Source organism: Lutjanus erythropterus, chromosome 2 (genome assembly GCF_056507025.1).
Source record: "Lutjanus erythropterus isolate fLutEry1 chromosome 2, fLutEry1.hap2, whole genome shotgun sequence".
Taxonomy (NCBI): domain Eukaryota; kingdom Metazoa; phylum Chordata; class Actinopteri; order Lutjaniformes; family Lutjanidae; genus Lutjanus; species Lutjanus erythropterus.
Genome location: NC_139318.1, coordinates 23018065 through 23037314, shown reverse-complemented (window position 1 = coordinate 23037314; position 19250 = coordinate 23018065). Strand labels below are relative to the sequence as shown.

The following is a 19250-nucleotide window of genomic DNA, read 5'->3' as shown; positions in this document are numbered from 1 at the left end:
TTAAAGGAGAACTCCACCAATTTTCCACATCAAAGTTTGTTTATCTTGAGGAGTACAACTGCATATGTGAAAAAAATGTGTAAAACCTTCTGATAAATTGCTTCAAGTGACATTACTTGAGTCAGTGTTCGGGTCTGAAGACAACAAGGTTGAAATAAATTAAATCTGGGGGTGTGGAATTAGAAAGAAGTGAGTTTACAGGACCTCTGTAGCCCACTCCTCTTCTCTGCCACTAGCAGCATCACACACCTGATTCTCCAACCGAACTGGCAGTGGTTGCATTGTGGGTAATGTAAGTGCCTGGCTTTGATAGAGAAGAAGAATGCATGGAATAAAAGTAAGAAGATATCTTTGGTTCTGCTACATTAGTTTTTATGCTTTTTCCCCCATTGTGAGTCTGATAATCTTAAAGGGCTCAACAATGAGGACTGTCTGATAGCCTGGGCCAAGTAAGATGCCAAAATTATTAAACACATCTTTTTTTCAGAGCTAATGGTGAAGGAGTGAAGGAGTGAGCCACCTCACGTCTCATCTCATCTCAGTTGAGAGTTGTACATATGCAGTGCTGCTCGGATACTCGTGAGAAAACGGTGGTGAGCTGAAGTGCAACTGAGCATTTCGATTCTCGTGGAAAAAAGATTTTAGTTGGACGTCATTAAGAAGATGTGGGTGAAACTCAAAGTTTGTATGGCCCAGTTTGCCAGAAGTCTGGCAACAAGATGGATAAAACGGAGCTGTTTTTCAAAAGTTATGTTTAAGAGAAACGTTGCTGGAGTGTCATAACAAGAGCCGACAGCATCTCGCTTGTATGGCAGAGAAAGAGAGCTCCTAACAACTCTCCTCCGAGGCCTTGCTGATGCTTGTACAAAACATGAACACTGAGTCAAGTAATCTCAAAACGGACTGCAACAGCGTATCATGTTTTTTTTTTAAATGCACAACCATTCACCGTGTACTCCAGTGTGATTGCTCTTCAACAGAAAAACAATCATACCGTCCAGGCAGGCAGACAAAAACAAACAATAATACTGAAACCTGCGGTTATAGGAGTGCAACCTTAAATCACTGGAGTTCTCTTTTAAGGGAAGGCCACAAGAACATGAAGGTAAATGAAGAGATTCATTCAAAACAAGCTTATTTTCTCAGTGAGTGTTGACGCAACTCAGAACTGTATATCCACAGGACACCTTGCTTAGGCCATAAGAATAACATGTAATGAATTTTTAAATTGAACGCATCGCCCTGTCAAGAGTAGCTATGACATTTTGAGAATTACACAAATTTGCTTTAATGCAGAGAACTGTGTAATAAGATATGACTCCCATATTTGTACGGTAAATATGAAGCTACATCCAGCCGCTGGTTAGCTTAGCATAAAGACTGCAAACAGAGGGAAACAGCTAGCCTGGCAAAAAAAAAAACAATAAGCATACTTCCCAAAATGTCAAACTATTCCTTAATATCTAAAAACCTCTAACTGGACAGACCGACATCCTCAATATCTAGACGATTTCTTGTTGGGATCAAATACTTTTCTTATTGATTCTCTGTGACATGAGGAGATATGAGAAATAAGAGTCAGATTCACCAGTTATATTACACAACAAATGCTGCTATAACTGCCTCTTATTTACAGTTACATTTATACAAACATGAGCCAGCACCTTGCAACAAAATTGCAAGAAGTAAAATCCTGAAAACTGTAAGACTACAAACCAAAGATAGTTCTAAAAAAAACTAAATCTAAATCTCATCATCACTTGTCCATTTACAATCTTTCATTCACGTCTGCGGTTCAATGACTCATCAAACTTATCAAAAGACAGAGCTGGAGCGTAGGCACACCACTTTAACATGCCACACAACATAAATGAAGAAGGGTTAGTGCTCCTCTCGCTCTCTGTGTTAATTAGCTTTGACCTTTTAAAAAAAGCAGCCTGCCATTAGGCATCAAGACATGTTGTTTCCGTAAGCACTTTATCTGACAGGACAGTGAGCCTTTGCTGAATACAAAACAGACACAGACTATATCGAGTATATTACACTTTATCATTATTGTCACATCAGTTTTTTTTTTTTTTTGCATATTACATTAAAAAACTGGTGTGATAATAAATACCACAATGTCTCCACACATGGATGAATATGTTAAATTAAATCCCAATGCCAAAATAGTTGGGACACTATAGAATGTACATAAAAACTAAATGCAATGATTTCCAAGTCTTTTTCAGATTTATTCAGATGAACACAGTACAAAGACAAGTGATAAATCTTGTTCTTAAATGTCTCATTCTGAATTTGACGCCTGCAACACATTCCAAAAAGTCTTGGACAGGCGCAAGAAAAGACTGAATCTGTGATGGTATGGGAATATGTTAGAGGGCCCTATTAATGCTGAAAGATACCTACAGATTTTGGAGTGACACATGCTGCCATCCAGATGATGTCTTTTTCAGCGATGTCCCTGTTTATTTCAGCAAGACAATGACAAGGCACAATCTGCACGTGTTACAACAGTGTGGCTTCGACGTAAACAAGCAAGCGTAAAACACAACCACGGACTGCTGAGCACTGGAAGTCGCATATCAAGCAAGAATGGGAAAGAATTTTGCTTTCGTTTGCTTGTATTGTTAAAAGAAAAAGTGATGTACCACAGCAGGAAACAGGCCCCTGTGCCACCTTTTCTGGAACATGCTGCAAGTATCAAATTCAAAATGTGCATATATTTACAAAAAGCAATAAAGTTGATGTTAACATTTGCACATATCTTGTATTTGTACTGTATTCAACTGAATATAGGTCTACGAGGATTTGCAAATCATTGCATTTTGTTTTTATTTACATTTTACACAGCGTCCCAACTTTTTTGGAATCTGTCCTTTCCAATCTTCTTCCATACAAAAATACATCCAATTTATTTCCAAGATTCAAAATATCACCCTTATAGTGACATATCTCCACACACGAGTGCACTTTCATTCGGTTAGTTTCCTCCATGGACCTATGGCAGCTGAAATTACATCAGAAAACACATCTGAGAAACCCACAAAGGATCTGAAAGCTACGTGAATTCATATTAACTGGTTGGTTTTGCAACAGATTAAAGATTAACTCTGACTGCTTGCGAGCGATGTCTCTATCTCAACTGCATGCAGTTGCACTCCCCACCACACCAAGGAAAAGAGCTGAAAGATAATTATGCGTTTAGTTTAGCTGTCGTGTTTGTTCGTGTGTCTGCAGCAGGACAAGGGTGCAGATCAGGGAGCTGCATGCTAGGATGTTCCCACATCAATGACTCAATCTGTTCAATCTGTTATTCTCTATTTCCTCCTCACTTTATCACAACATTTCACTGCTGCCTCCACATTTCCAGAACCTTTAAGAACAATCATGACCTCCCTCTTGCTCTAATTTGCTCCTAGAGTGCCATTTAATGGCCGAATGACCTTTCCACTAATATGATGGATTTGCTGCCAGGGGTGACAGGTGTTGTGTGATGCATTGATCACGAGAAGTAATCGCAGCTAGAGAGTGCCTAAAGATCCGGGTTTGGGAGGATTGCAGGGTTTTTCTTTTCATGACGTGGAATGGTGGTCCAACGTCACAGGCAGAAGAGACGAGAGCCCTCTCTCCCTTCCTCCCCCTCGCCCTGCGGGATACGGGGGAGCATAGCTGAACGGGTGAGACCCCAGAAACGAGGTGGAGACAAGTCCTTCTTGGTGGCTGTGAATTTCCAACCCATGTGAGACCCACAGGTTCTGCACTGAGCAATCGTCCAGGCGTACCTGAGAGCAAAAGGGAAAAACTTACAATAACATCTGCTTCCTAGTACAAAAATCTAGAAACCATAGACATAAATAATATTGTTCATTTAAAGGTTTAACTACTGAAAAGTACATTCTCAATTAATTTGGTCTGGATGTTTCAATTTTCCTCATCACACTTATGAAGTTGCATATTGGACCATCGGCTTCTAAACTAGTTGTGATGTCACAAAATCATGCTTGCTCAGATTTAAGAGAAGCACTTGAAGAAGTCTTCTGCACTCTCAACATCCTGCTGCTAGCAACTGTTGATTTCAATCATCTGCATCCCATTCAAAACTTTGCATATCTCTGGTGGCCTGAGCTTCACCATCTGTTGTCTGTTGGAGGTCAACTCTCTACTGAGTGACCTCTCCTAGTTAGTAGAGCAGTTTGATTTGACACAGAGGGCCTCAGGGAGATGCATCTCCCCTGCTGCTCTCAACAGAAGCTTGATATTTTACAGCAGCCCCTGATGACTCATAAGAGATGCCCCATTGATTAAAAAAAGACAAAAAACACACTATTGATTAAAACTCCACGTAGTGAAGCCAAAGACTTCTAATTCAGACAATGAATCACAGTGGATTACAGCTAAGCCACATAAAATGTTAAAGCAGGTTTGAGACCTCCTGTGTCATGGGTCAGAAATGTGTCTGACATTTATTTAAAAAGATGCATTTATGAAAGCACTGAAAGCCACAGAGAGGGGTCGGAGACAATCTATTTAGTGTGTGTGTGTGTGTCTGTGTGTGTGTGTGTTATATTATTTAATAGTCTGAGAGAGGAGTGTGACCTAAATGCCATGAGTGCAGCAGCATTACCCTGGAAACCAGCTGTGCAGAGTGGATGGCCTGCCGACCAGGTTGAGGTTGCTAGCTTTGTAGACAGTCAGAGTTTCGTGGACGTAGCCGTGAGGGTTGACGTATGCAGCCATGGGGCCATACAGAGACAGGCTGCAGGAGAGAAGAGGCAGCTGAGACATGTCATCGGCAGTAAGCATGACTTCAATAATCACTTCAGCCAAAAATTAGATCCTCCATAAATGGAATCAGGAAAGCCAAACAGCCTTAAAAATACCTCGACTGTACATTTTAAATCCTCAGCCTCTCTGAACCCAGCGGAAGGTTCATCACAACAAACTCATATTGCATAATCAAGCATTATTCAAATCCATAAACTTTAAATTCTTGTTAACACTGCAGTGCTTCAAAAAATAACACATACTGTGTGTCAAGCGTAAAATGTTAAAGCAGTACAACAGACCAGGATGAAGTGACTGAGGGGGCTGTTAAAACTGGCAAGAAGGTGATTCTTTTCATAAATTTTTTTTTGATTTAACCATGCAATCACCTCAGAAAAGCTAAACAACATAAGGCTACTGTAAGGCTATGGTTTCAAAATCAAAGGATAATTTATTAATTAGAGCACCCACTTAAGAACGTCATACTAGCAGAATGACTGTTTCTACCACCTTTGCCACATCAACCTTTTGAGGCCGCCATTGTTCTGTTTACAACTTGTTTAAATGCCCCTAACAACTTAAAGTAAAACAGAAATTCTAGGTTCAAATCATCAAAACATAGTTTTCATCAATGGCTTGAAATCAGTCCAGTGCTCTCTGAGTGTAGTAGTTATAGAAATACAAAACAGAAAAGACAAAGATTTTAGGATGGAAAAAGTTATTATTTAACCCCACAGGTTCCTGCAGACAGTAAAACCACACAGAAAAATACAACTTCAAATTCAATCAGTACCAAGAAAGTAATTTTGAGTCAGTTTCTTAAGTAATAATTTGCTGTATCCTGGTTTTGGTTCAGGTCCCTAATTGAAAATGCATTAGCTTCGTATGACGTTTTGTTAGTAACAGGAAGTGTGCTTTAAAAGTTAGCATCATACTAAACACATAATCACTCATTCACCCAGATTATCTGGATGTCCTCAGACAACTCTATTAATGCATTTTTCCTATAAATGTACGTTGACGTTATGAGGGTCTGGACAGTTTCACTGGTGTTCAGGGATTTGTTTGTCACTCTTGGACAAACACATTAACGCTCACACATCATCAACAGTTAGAAAATTACATTACGTAACACTGTGTGTGTGTATGTGTGTTTGTATGTGTGTGTGTGTGTGCAATGAGACTGTGAGTGTGGAAGTGCAGAGCAGGGCCACTTCATTTCATGATGTAACCCCAGGCCACGACTTCCAGACAGACAGTCACATAGGCACTGACTTTGACATGTTAATAATTACAGTCATTACTGTGATAAATATAAAAAAGCATTATAAGTATGGACAGTTTTGCTCCACTTTCAGACTGTTTTAATGTGTTTTTTACATTAGTCCCAACTGCCACAGGGATGTTTCAATAACAAACAAAAGTAAAATGCAGTCTTAATAAAAATGACGTGCAGTCTATTAATAACATCCACCCATAGATCCATTAAGTCATACTGTTGATGTTACTGCTGAATCAAGTTATGTAAAAAGGGCTTCTGGTGCTGCTGATTTGACTGTATGCAGCTTTCAGACATTTTCTGCTCCAAGTTTTGATTATGTGTCAGATGGGTGAAGAAAGTGCAAAATCAAAAGTAATATTCACAATGATAAATCATCTCTCTCAAACAAATGTCAGCTCTCCTGAGGGCTGTATTAACACCGCGCTGAGAGGAATTTATAACCAGAAGAGTGCACTTGGTAGAATGGAGATCTCCATCAGGCAACAGATGGTGAAGCGCCTACTGCAATGCCACCATAATTGCCAGGTACAACCAGTGGAGATTTGCGGTTTTGGATAAAGTTTTTTGCACAGTATAGTATAGTTTTTTTTATGTATGCAAAGTTCAGAGGTTGGAGACTGCATGTCCCAGTATTCAGAAGGTTAATGTTTTGGCATTGACCTGATTAGATCGCCCCCCGATGACTTAAGTTCAGGTAACCACTGTCACATTCAAGTTTCAAAAATGGTCTCACTACAGCCAAATGGATACTATGGGGACCAACACTATCACATATGAATACAGTTGGGATCATTGAATCCACAAGGGACTCTGCTTTCCAGCCATACCCAATGTATGCAATTCCAATTCTATTTATTAACCCCAGCATGCAGAAATATTTAAAAAGTTTAAAATCTGCAGTAATAATAATGAAAATGTATGCCTCATGCAAAAAACTGCATAATTTTTGTGCCAAATTGTGTGGAATTAGCATAAAAAATTTACAAAATTCATTTTCTGCACAAATGATCTTGACAATATGATCTTTTTGTCTTTGACTGTTCCTTTATACTCCAAAATGATACTGCTACAGCTGTATCTAATAGATTTCAGTTTGAGAACCAAAAAAATATGCATTTGTTGATTTTGCTGTACTCTTTGCTGAACATCTGTGAGTGGCCTGGTGGCTCAGTTGGTAGAGTGTTCGCCCTATGCAGTGAGGCTGTTAGTCCTCTGCAGCAGCCTTCGGTTCCACTCCTGTCTACAGCCTTTTACTGCATGTTCTGATAGATGCAAGTCATGTAGTTTCATATGACACCAGTGTCTTCACTCTAGCTTTAAAACCGAGCCCAGTGGACAGATGCGACGATCACACATGCTCACCTCACACACACACAAATGACCAAATGCATGGTCCCCTCCAGACTACAGAGATGGGTAGTAAGTTAAGCACAAATACTCTATTACTTAAGTAGAGTTTTTAGGTATCTGTACTTTACTTGAACATACATACTTCTACCTGAGTAAAGAATGTGTGTACCTTTGCCACCTCTGTGGCTAATAACTGAGCTACAACATGCAAAACTACTGATGTGAGCATTTTGTGAACAAAAAGACATCATATAAAAAGTCCTCACCTGAAGATCTCGTTCTTTGTGGTGATTTCTGTGTCCTGGCACTGCTTACAGCACAGTGATGTGCACTGAGGAGGAGAAGAGGTAAGAAAGGGTTAAAAGGATATGTACATTTCAGATGTTCTCAATGAAAAGTGTTGTGTTGTCGTTGAGGCTCAGTGAGGATGCTATAATAATCCACCCGTCCTTTATGCTTCCACAAGAGCCACTCACTGGTTGACATGAGTTCAGGTATATAGTGACCAGGGAGACTCATTCAGGAGGATTATTATCCTAAATCACACTGCAGGACAAAAGCAGATAACAGGCAGACACATTTAAGACGTATCCAGTGACCGCTTCACAATTTCTGGTAATGAAGAAGCAGTATTACACACTAAGAGCTTGTGTGTTTTGTGTTTGTGCATGTGTGTGTTTCCAGTCATTTCTGTCACTACAACATTTAAATGTAAATGCTACTGAATATACACTTTACATTATTTAGTTGAGTAAAGAGTGTGCAATCACAATCCAGTGTTTAGATTGTTAACAAATTCAGATGAGACCCAAAACAACCCCATAGCTAACATGGTTGAGGATTCAACATTTCAGCTGAGTTCAACGAACAGTGAAGGCCTCTGTCTGTTTGCCCATCAAATTCACATTAGTGGTAATTTTTGTCAGTGTGTTTTTAGTAAATGTCTGCAGGAAGAATCTTTAGTCCCCTAAATGTTGTCACTACTGTCAATATCATTATCTGAACAAACTAGATCTTTTGTCATTTCTTTGGGTTTGACTATGGAGGGTGATTAGGGCTATGTGAAAGTTTTACTTAAGTTCTGACTTTACTGTCAGAATTCTAACTTTAATCTAATCTAACTTTAATACTGGCTTCTCTGACAACAACGCCACAGCCAGCAAGTTCTCCTTTGAAATTTCCATTTCCGTTGTTGCCTGTTTCATGAGGCTTTGAGCTTTGTGTCTGGGGAGGAGGAGGCGGGAGGAGACAACTTGCTCCAATATTTGACATTTGGACTGTACTATCCATTTTTGAACACTAAGGTGTCACATTTTTAAGTTTTAAACTCAAATACATTTTCACTTGTGGCCCTAATCCTCTTCTGTGCTTGACGGTACAAAAAAAACATAAAATGACCATCTTCAGTAAAGATGTGACTGCACTGCGTGTGAGTTTCATTCTCATGGACATCCACAATTTTTAAAAAAGCCACTGGTGGCACCATCCACAGAAAGCTGTACATCAGCAGCAGCAGGAGCCACCAGTAAACCACAGACAGGAGATACTTCAGGTGAAACTGCAGGTGTAACACTTAATATAACATATAATCAGAGCTGGTCGGCCCTGTATGCACACTTTGCAAGTCACGTAGGCCCCTGTGAAGTTGCAACGGCTCTGCCTCCCCTTGTGTCAAAGCATGTGTCAATGTTTACAACTTTAATGAGAGGGCCTAAAGACAAAATAACATCCCAACTTTGTGTCTGACACAAGGAATCAGAAAATAAAATAAAACTTTTTATCACATTTGTTCATATACGCATGTACACTTTCCTGCAGCAGCCTCTGTGGAGACCTGTCTGTCTGTCTGTCTGTCTGTCCAGACAATATATGGACATGATGTTGCTCCACTGAGGTGACCAGGAGTGTAAAAAGTATTCAGATCCTTTACTGAAGCAAAAGTACTAATATCACACTGTAAAAATACTTCACTACAAGTCCTGCATTCACAAAACCTTACTGAAGTAAAATTATGGCAATATTATCAGCTAAATATACTTAAAGTAAAAGTATGTATGTTGCAGTAAAATGTTCTGTTAGTGTTATTATGTCTGATGTTTCTGGATTAATATTATTGCATTAATGTTACTGCTGTAGATGTTTAACTTTGAGCTCATTTCAGCTACTTTAGGCCCCTGTGGCTGGTGTAATCTACAGCAATGCATCATGGTCTATAAGACCATTTAATGTCTAGCATCACTGTCCTGTGAGAACCATGTATCTCTAAAAAGTCAGAAAACAGTCTTTTTTCAACTTTGTGGATTAAAAAGTTCAGTATTTACCTCTGGGATGTAGTGTAGGAACATAATGTTTGATAATTTGAAATAATAATAATAATATGTGTTCTCCAGTGCCTTCTGTTCACTTTAAGTTCTTAAGACATTTCAGCAGAGGCACAACAACATTTTGGTGGGTGCTGAAGCAAAAAGAAAGTTATTTCGCTGCACATGGATGCAAAAAAAAAAAAAGGTTGCAGTCTTTGGGCTTAGCCACAGATCTCTTCAACTCCTAGATCCGCCTCTGGACTCAGCTATCAGCCGTTGATTCTCCCGTGTTGTCTCTGGTGCCTGCAGCCAGACTCCTGCCTCTGTCCAACTCCTGTCCCCTCTGTCACACACTCTGGATCTGCACTCATACTCTGGACCTCTAACCTCTGGACCCCTACCCTGGTTTGCTCTGCTCAACCCTCCAGCTCACAGTTCTCCCCCAGCTCCTCATTCATTCATATTAAGTATTCTTGCAGCAGCTTACTGTCTCAGCATTCTGAGTGTCTGTATTTGGGTTAATTCAGTTAGTCCCATGTAACACAGAGAGGTCAAACCTCTTTGCTCTGTTAATTTAAAAATATGGATATTAGTGGAGAGATGAGGCAGGCAAAATAAAGTGGCTACAACCTCTAGTCTGGGCTCAACCTCCCCCTCAGATCAAATATACCCTTCTTCTCTAAACTGTATGTACATATTGTGTGTACACTCAGTAAGTATAAATGGGTGTCAGGGTCCTTCTGCTGAATAAGTCATGACGACTAATTCAGTAGCAATAACAATAGCCCTTAATATCCATTAATATCAATTATCTGCTGTGTGAATGTTTATTTGGAAATATCCACCACATACATCCTCACAAGTTAAATGTGATGTATATAGTATGTTTACTACAAATCTATTATTGTTCACTGTTGCAAGTTTGCTGCACATTTTCCATTTCAAAATTCCAGACTTTTCCAGACTCAAATTTCCAGACTAGCTTTCTTTTCCTATTCTGAATTGTCAGCCAAACAAGCTTTATATTTGGGACTGTCAAACCTGCCCTCGGAAAAGTTGTATTTAGTCATTGTGGCTGTTAAACACGGAAAGCTGGATAACATTTCAAAAACACTGCTGACTAAACTACTCAGCACAAACTATACTCATTACTTTCTCCTAACATATTGAATAAATATTATATAATTGTTATCCCAAATCTTAAGTCTCTCTTAACTTTTGTAGTTAAGAATCATTTTAATATGATTTGGGGCATCTGATATTACATTACTTAATTGGTCAACTGGAAAAATACAAAAACTTTCTAGGACATTTTAAACTGTAAAATTATAGTGTGAAGCTGAGGCCGAGCCTACATTTGACACAGGGCCATTTCTTTGGTAACACTGCCTGAGCTGGCTGTCTGCCCCGGCACAGGTTGAAAAACACGCTGCTTGTACAATCAGTTTATTTTTTGAAAACCTAAATTTTAAATTTTAGAAAACAGTATAGGGACAATAGTCTGGAAACAGAAATATTTTTCCATTTTTTTCTTTTCTTTTTTCTATACTTACATGAACTGGGAAATCACTAAAATAAATTACTGTGTAGGAACTTTGTTGTTACAGCAATAAAATCTAACTATCTTTGCTTCCACTAAATTAACATTTTTGCCAGTGAAGGCTACCTTTGGACTGAAATATCACAGCAGCAACAAATCTGCTGGCCTCTGACAGGTATGATTAAATATAACACAGATCATCAGAGGTGAAAACAGACACAGCACAACTCAAGTAGAAACACCAGATCTTATCACACCATGAGGGAAATAATGGAGGTGACTGCAGGATCAGGAGGAGGAGACAGACTGAGGTGGCTGAGCAGAGAAGAGGGGTGAGAGCGGTGGTGACCTTTCCTTACCCGGTCCATGATGTCCAGCTCACAGCGGAGTCTCTGGATGGCACTGCCAATCTTCAGCAGCTGGAGCCGCAGAGCGTCGTCTATGGGCAGACAGGCCGCCACTCTGTAAGAGAAGTCTGACAGAAAGCAGACGGGAGGGAAAGAGAGGGATGAAAGGAAGGAAGGACAGAGAGCACAGAGAACACAAACACAGGGACGTACGTGTGCAAGTGTGTACGCATCTGCAGTTCATCTTTGATACACTGAACAGAGGCTGACCTACTGCGTTCGTCGGGAGAGAGTCATCCTTCAGATTCTCGTCCCATTCATGGAGCTGTTTCTTCACTCTGTTCATCAGCGACTCCTGTGAGGTAAAACACAGGAAGCACATCAGTTGGTTTACATTCACCTCTATGTGATGTTTATGTGTGAAGGAAATTCCAAGTAGAGCGTTTGGGCTGCAGTACTCACAGAGTCGTAGAGTGCGTAGACCCAGGGTGGCCATGGGGTCAGACTGGCACAGTGAAACTTCCTCTGTGATGAACAACAGATGCACCGTCAATGAAGAAAATCCACATCTAATGATGACTGAAGTACCTCAACAGCCACAGAGTTTGTCTTCTCTTCTCATGTTGCCAATACTGACTGACAGCATGGCCAAAAGTATGTGGACACCCATTATACCATAAATGACAAAGCACAAAGTTATTGAAAAATAATTTTCCCATATTGTTAGAAAGTTTGAAGCCCACTATTGTTTGAAATATTGTATTTTGTGGCAGTAGACAAACCTATGACAAACAGCCTAGAACAAAAATAGACTTTAAATTGACAGTCCACATGCTTTTGCTTTTTTCTATCTCAGTTAATTGATTGGTTAATCAATTAATTTTCTGTCAATTGACTTATCAATTAATCATTTTTTTTATCATTTAATCTCTCAATTGGATGTCTGTAAAACACTGTGCAGAAGCACGGCACACCTTAAAGACCTTAAATGTGTCCTAACTGAGAAACAAGTAGATGGAAAAGGAGAGAAGTTACTGGATAATTATGTAACCTTTTGTTAACCCAAGAGAGGTGCGCAATTCTGGATAAAGACAGTTTATATTTGAACTCAACAACCAAACAAATCCTCCTTCAATGGATTTACCATCCCTCCCCCCCCCCCCCCTCTTCTGCCCCTTGTCCTGTGCACAGGCACAAACACAACCAGCTGGAATAGTGTTGTGTGGCTCGGTTTGAGCTAGCTGTGTAGAAACAGATTATTTTTCAGAGCAAACAAATATCAATTCAATTATCAAGTTATCAGTTATAGAAATCATAGTGGTCTTTGTTTTTTTTTAACCATGTGGACAGAAGCAATGGGCCACTTTCCATTTCCATTTCCTTAAGATGGATAATTAAGTTTTTCTGATTCTCACTCCAAAATAGCCCAAGATTTTGCATGTTATCAGTGCACATGTATGTTGCATGTATGTGCTCACATATCTGACCTGTTGGTAGTTATTCCACCAGCACTGGGCCTGTTTGCAGCTCTGGGTCGGGGGTTTGGAAGAAGGGTGCATGTGCAGCCTGGTGAGAGGTGTTAGCTGCACGGCAGAGAGTGGATCTGGAAGGATTCGCTCTGGAAGGATCTGTACTTTGGCTTGCCTGATCCTGAGGAGAGAAACAAAAGGGGGCAATGACATGATGTGTGGAAAAAAAAGAGGACAGATGAGGAGGGAAATGTGAAGGAGAACAACAGTAGACATGTGAAACCAAACAGATGATTAGCAGATTAAACAAATGGTGTGCTGGCTGACTATCATCAGGTGTATGACAGCATGTTTGTAAATCTGAGATGATCATAAAAAGGTGCTGTCTGTACATTTTCACTGCCAGCAATGAGAAATATTACTTCAACTTCTCACCCAAGATGAACTCAGTGAACTTCCTGGGGCTCAGACAAACAAGCATTCACCAAGCAACAGCACATTAGCAATCATTTTCAGATGTAACTATATACATTTTAGCTGTAACATCAGAAAATACACCGAAAATTGCACACAGTTAGACAATATGCAATGTTTAATTTCTATTTCTAGTTCTAGGTTGCTGGCATATCATAATGCCAGTGGCTCTGAATGTCTGAATGTTTGTTTCTGTGTCATATTTCCATGTTACAGAGTGGAGACGTGCCTTTAAAATATACCATAAATGCTGCATTAATCAATATCCAATATTCACAGTGCATTTCACCTCGAAAAGCACAGCAGCAGATCCCATTTAGCTGAGTGATAACATTTATGCTTTCTGCGGTCACTTGCAGCACAACAAGAGGTCAACAGGATTAGTCACCAATTACTGTGCATTACACAACAGCAACTAGAGAAAAAGACAAATGTGTCTTTATGAAGACTCAGTTTTATGGGCAGTAAACCTCAACAATTTCCTGAAGAGTGGAGGATGTACGTAGGCATGATCTACAGTGTGACCACAACAGTTACATAGGCAGCATTTCACCATAAGTGCTTCTACACTGTAACCTGCAATATATATATGATATATAATATGAGACACAAAGACTGGGCTTTGCAACTTCATGTGATGATTAAAAACAAACTAAACCGTCTCAAGGGTATTTTACCTAAAAAAAAAACTGTAACACAGTCATAAGTAACTCATCTTTAAACAAATGCAAACTAATGAATCTTGCACAAAAAACAGAATGTGCATATTTTTAGTAAGAAAAGCAGCAAACCATAAATCCAACTGGTGGAAGCTTTTTGAAGATGACTGTGAACAGAGTTAGTCTGCCCTCTAGCTGTAAACCATGAAAGCACCACGTCAGTCATTTTGAAAAGAACCATATTATAACCATATTAGAGCTGCATCCAACAATTATTGTCATTATCAATTAATCTGCTAATTATTTTCACAATTAATTATTTAGTTGAGTTTATAAAATGCCAAAAAAAAGAAAAAAAAACTGTGAAGAAATGCTCCTCATAATTTTCCAGAGCCCTAAAGTGACATCTTCAAATTGTTTATTTTGACCAATGAACAGTCCAAATCCCAAAGATCCTTCATTTTACTGCAGCAAATAAAGCAGTATAAAGCAGCAAATCCTGACATTTAAGAAGCAGGAACCAGCAAGTGTTTGACGTTTTTGCTTGAAAAATGACTGAAAAAAATTGATTGATCATCAAAATAGTTTGCAATTAATTTTCTTTCGATCAACAAATGGATTAATTGACTAATCATTGCAGCTTTAGATCATATTGTATAATCAGTCACTAGACAGGTGCCACTGGGACGAGATGATCAATGTTATTCATTTCACCTGTCAGTGGTTTTAATGTTGTGGCTGATCACTGTGTACCTCTGATAGAATCAGTCCAGAACTAGAAGATTGCACTGAAACACTGAACGGCTCTTATTCTTGCAGACAACCACTGTCTCACACCATGTGAGAACCACGGGACAAAGTTTATGTCTTTATCCTCAGAGGGTGCAGCTCTCATTCAAATGTGTTCATGCCATAACCTTTGGAGTAATGGATTATGGGGCAATTCAACTCACCCGTCTGCTTGAGTTCTTATCTCATGGACCTTGAATCTCTGCCTCCCCACAGCTTTCACTTTGACAGTTTCAATGCCATATTCCTGCTCCTCTCGGTATGCATAGATCTCAGCTGTCGTCCCAAACTCTGCCTCCGGCTCACCTGCATCACTGCAGAGACAGATACCAAATTAATCTCTTAAAATGAAGCTCCAAAAATTATCTTCAAAATGTTCCATTGATGCTAAGTTTTGGAACTTATAAAAGAGACAAAACATTTCAAATGTTTTTATGATGCATCATTTTCAAATATAAAACACTGTGTTTCCATGTCAAAAAACAGGAAAAACATACATTAAAAAAATGAGTAAGTAAACAGATAAAAAGAAAAATAAATAAAAAAGAAGAAAAGCATAAAGATCTCTCACCCTTACACCTTCCCCTTATCTACCTCCTCATACCACCCCAACCCCAAACTGCAATTAAGATTCAAATCCTTCCAGGAGACGAGAGACTAAATCCTCTAAAAATCTTTTAACTTTAGTTTAATTATAAATCAGATTCTCTCAAGGTGAAGTGTGTCCAATGTATATAAGAAATACAAAATGAATGGGGGTAAAAAATCAAAGCAGCAGAGGTACAGATGTCCTGATTTTTTGTCCCTCATTTGGGTCAAGCTCCAACAACACTGGATCCTGTATTTCTCATAATGCAACTTGGCAGCATCTTTTTATTAAAGCATCCAACCAATCCTCAGTAAATGGTCAGATCTTCAGGCCTGTAGTTTGTAACACAGGGTTTCTGTTAGAAATCTGATGTCTCCAAATCAAGATAACGGTCATGATATTATTAGGATTAGGACTTTAAAACCCTCTTCATGTGTCACAGAAAACATTATACCTCCTAACAGTTTTCAAAGGCAACATACTGTAGAAGTCCTTTTGACTAGTTGACTGACTTGTGTGCAAAATCACTAACTGATACACCAAACAAAGAGATGCTTTCCCCATTTATCAGATCTGTCCGGTCTCTGATGATTATCTATGCATATGGGACTGTTTTGTACCTGTGTGCAAGCACAGCGAAGGTGCGGTCTCTCTGAATGACGCTACGCATCATGCTGACCTCCTGCGGCCTGAACAGCTGCAGCGGCAGCGTCTGACCAGGCACCAGCATCACAGCAGTGTGTGGCAGCACTGGGATTGTCTGACAGCTGTCATCATCGTGGACTGTGCGGCCGTGAAATTCCTCCATGTCTGAACCCAGGTACTGCCAGCACAGGGGTCAGAGTCAGCACAGCACAAGAAGACAACAACAGGTGAAGAAAACTAATTACTCTGCTCTCTGACAGCTAAAACAACAACACCAAGTAAAAATACAAACACCAATCCCAAAAAAGTTGAAACACCATGTAAAATGTAAGAGAAAAACAGAAGTCAATGATGTGCAAATACTTCTTGGCCTATATTCAATTGAATGAAGTACAAAGAGAAGATATTTAATGTTAAAACTGATAAACTTGTTTTTTTTTTGTAAATCTTCACTCATTCTGAATTTGTTGTCTGAAACATGTTCCAAAAAAGTTGGGACATGTTTAAAACATTCAACAGGTAAACAGCTTAACTGAGATCAGTTGACAGGATCGTGACTTCTTGGAAGGCATTCACAAGGATGGGTTGAGGTTCATCACTTATAACTGAAAAACTGTGCGGCCAAAAAGTCCAACAGTTTAAAAACAACGTTTCTCAACACAAAAACGCAAAGAATTTAAGGCTTTCACCATCTACAATCCATATTATTATTAAAGGATTAAGGGAATCCAGAGAAGTCTCAGAGAACCTTTGACTCCTCAGGCAGCACTGTATTTACACTGACATGATTGTATAAAGGATACTATATGGGCTCTGGAACACTTCAGAAAACCGTTGTCCGTACACACAGTTGATCACTGATCTACAAATGCAAGTTAATAAGACTGTACAATGTAAAGAGAAAGCCGTATATCAACAACATCCAGAAATGCTGCAGACTTCTCTGATGTCTGAGCTCATCTGAGATGGACTCATGCAAAGTGGAAAAGTGTTCTGTGGTCTGATGAGTCAATATTTCAGATTCATGGATGTTGTCACCACCAGGCTGTCTCCAATTTGAAACATGTGGTACATTATGAAGCACAAAACATGACAGAGGTAATGGACTGCGGGGCAGCCGTAGTCGTATATCAGTGTGTTAAAAGAAAAGGTGATGTACACAGTGCAGGCATGAAATTCAGAATGAGTGCATATTTACAAAAAACAATGACGTTTATCAGTGTGAACCTTAAATATGTTGTCTTTGTACTATATTCAACTGAATAAAGATCTTAAGGTCTTTGCAAATCACTGCATTCTTTTTTTATTTACGTTTTGCACAATGTCCCAAGTTTTTAGGAATTGGGTTTCTGTTAAGCAATAATTGCATCTTGCCAGAAAGTGAGTTCACATCAATGTCTTTAAACTGTGTTATAACTTGTTTATAAATCTAAACAATTCATACAGCATTTATAAAGGTAGCCTAACTATAAAGTGGTATCAACAAAAGGTAAGAGTAAACGTGTGTTGGTAAAACATGAGGGAGCCATAATGTGAAGAAAGACAGCTGTCACTCACAGCATGAGACGTGGGAAGACTAGGGTCAAAAGTGATGATGTTGGGCTTCTCCGCCTCCTCACTGTCTCGGTCTTCAGTCTCCATGTCATCTTCCTCCTCCTCTTCCTCATTGTCTGTCATGGCACAGCAAACATAAAGGCTCACAGTGAGGCGAGTTATCTCCGTCAGTATCTCTTAATCAAGCTAATGTTACAGCTGAGACTATATCATCTTAGTAAGTCACTCTGATGATAAAGATGAAGAGAAAGTGAAAGCAGAGGCTGATAAAATGATCCAGTCAGGATGTGCTCTCCTGACAGTGGCCTGTGGTGAGGAAATGTTAGCTTAGCTGTTAGCAAGCTGAAGAGATAAACGCTGTGCTGCTGAAATATCAAGTACACCGACCAGTAAAACCAGTGAGTTTAACTGTTACCTGGTAAAAGCTGTAACTGGTTCCCCATGTTGTCGTTAATGTTGTCTTCTCCTCCACCCCTCTCGTCAGCCATATCCTTGTGTTTACAATACTAGGTCTTCTTCTATGGCGTCTGCACTGTGCAGCTTCAACACGGAACCCCGAGCGCCTCCTGGCGGACCGTCACAACGACAAGTTTACACGTTATGTCTCTCTGGTTCCCAGTTTGTTCCTGTCATGCCCCACTTTTTAAAATGCATTCATTCATTTTTTTTGGTTATATTTAATGTTTTCCCCTCCTGCAGCAATTCTTTGTCCCCCTGGAGGGTCAAACCCCTAGGCTGGAAACCACTGGAGTGTGCAAATGTAGAATATATAGAAAATAATTATTATTATGGAATAACTACTACTACACTTGAGTAGACATACTATAGTTTAGAAATACTGTAACAAGTGAAAATCCTCAATTCAAAATGTTATTAAAATAAACATACACAAATATTATCAGCAAAATGTATGTTTAAGTATTGAAAATAAAAGTACTCATTGTGAATGACTCCTTTTTATAGCATCATATTATTGTAGAATAAGTTCACCCAAAATTAGAAATGCATACATTATCTCTGGTCTGTAACGCTATTCATCCACTAGCTTTTGTGTGTGTGTGAGAGAGAGCTGAGAGTTTTGAAGATGTCAGATGTACGGATGTCCCCTTTCTCTCCAATATAATGGAACTTAATGCCACTTAAAAAAATACATTTGAAAAATTCAAAACCAATGTCTCTTTCTAAAAATCATGACCTGGTTACTCAGGATAATTCACAGACCTTGTTGTACGCAGTTCCATGTAGGAAATTCCTTTGAGATCAAGTTCCACTTGATTCTACTGAAGAAAGTATTTCCTACATGAAACTGCTCACAAGGTCCATGAATTATTCTGAGCAACCTGTTCAGATTTCTGGAACTGGACTAGTGCCATCTGGTTCCATCATACTGGAGAGAAAGCAGACATTTCTGTGGCCGACACCTCAAAAACTCAGGCAATTATTGAGCAGGATGTGCATATGACCTGTGATAAACACATT

The 19250-nt window shown here is 39.3% G+C and overlaps 1 protein-coding gene across 1 annotated transcript; it reads right to left on the bottom strand.

Moving 5' to 3' along the window:
* Positions 1-2641: 2641 nt before the first annotated feature.
* Positions 2642-18320, bottom strand: crbn (cereblon). The gene is made up of 11 exons (XM_084733260.1): positions 18187-18320; positions 17775-17887; positions 16193-16395; positions 15148-15297; positions 13080-13242; positions 12055-12117; positions 11863-11947; positions 11605-11720; positions 7669-7733; positions 4631-4762; positions 2642-3788 (listed from the first exon to the last, which is right to left on the bottom strand). The coding sequence occupies exons 1-11, from the start codon at positions 18257-18259 to the stop codon at positions 3605-3607; spliced, it is 1347 nt and encodes a 448-aa protein (XP_084589386.1). The 5' UTR covers positions 18260-18320; the 3' UTR covers positions 2642-3604.
* Positions 18321-19250: the final 930 nt, after the last annotated feature.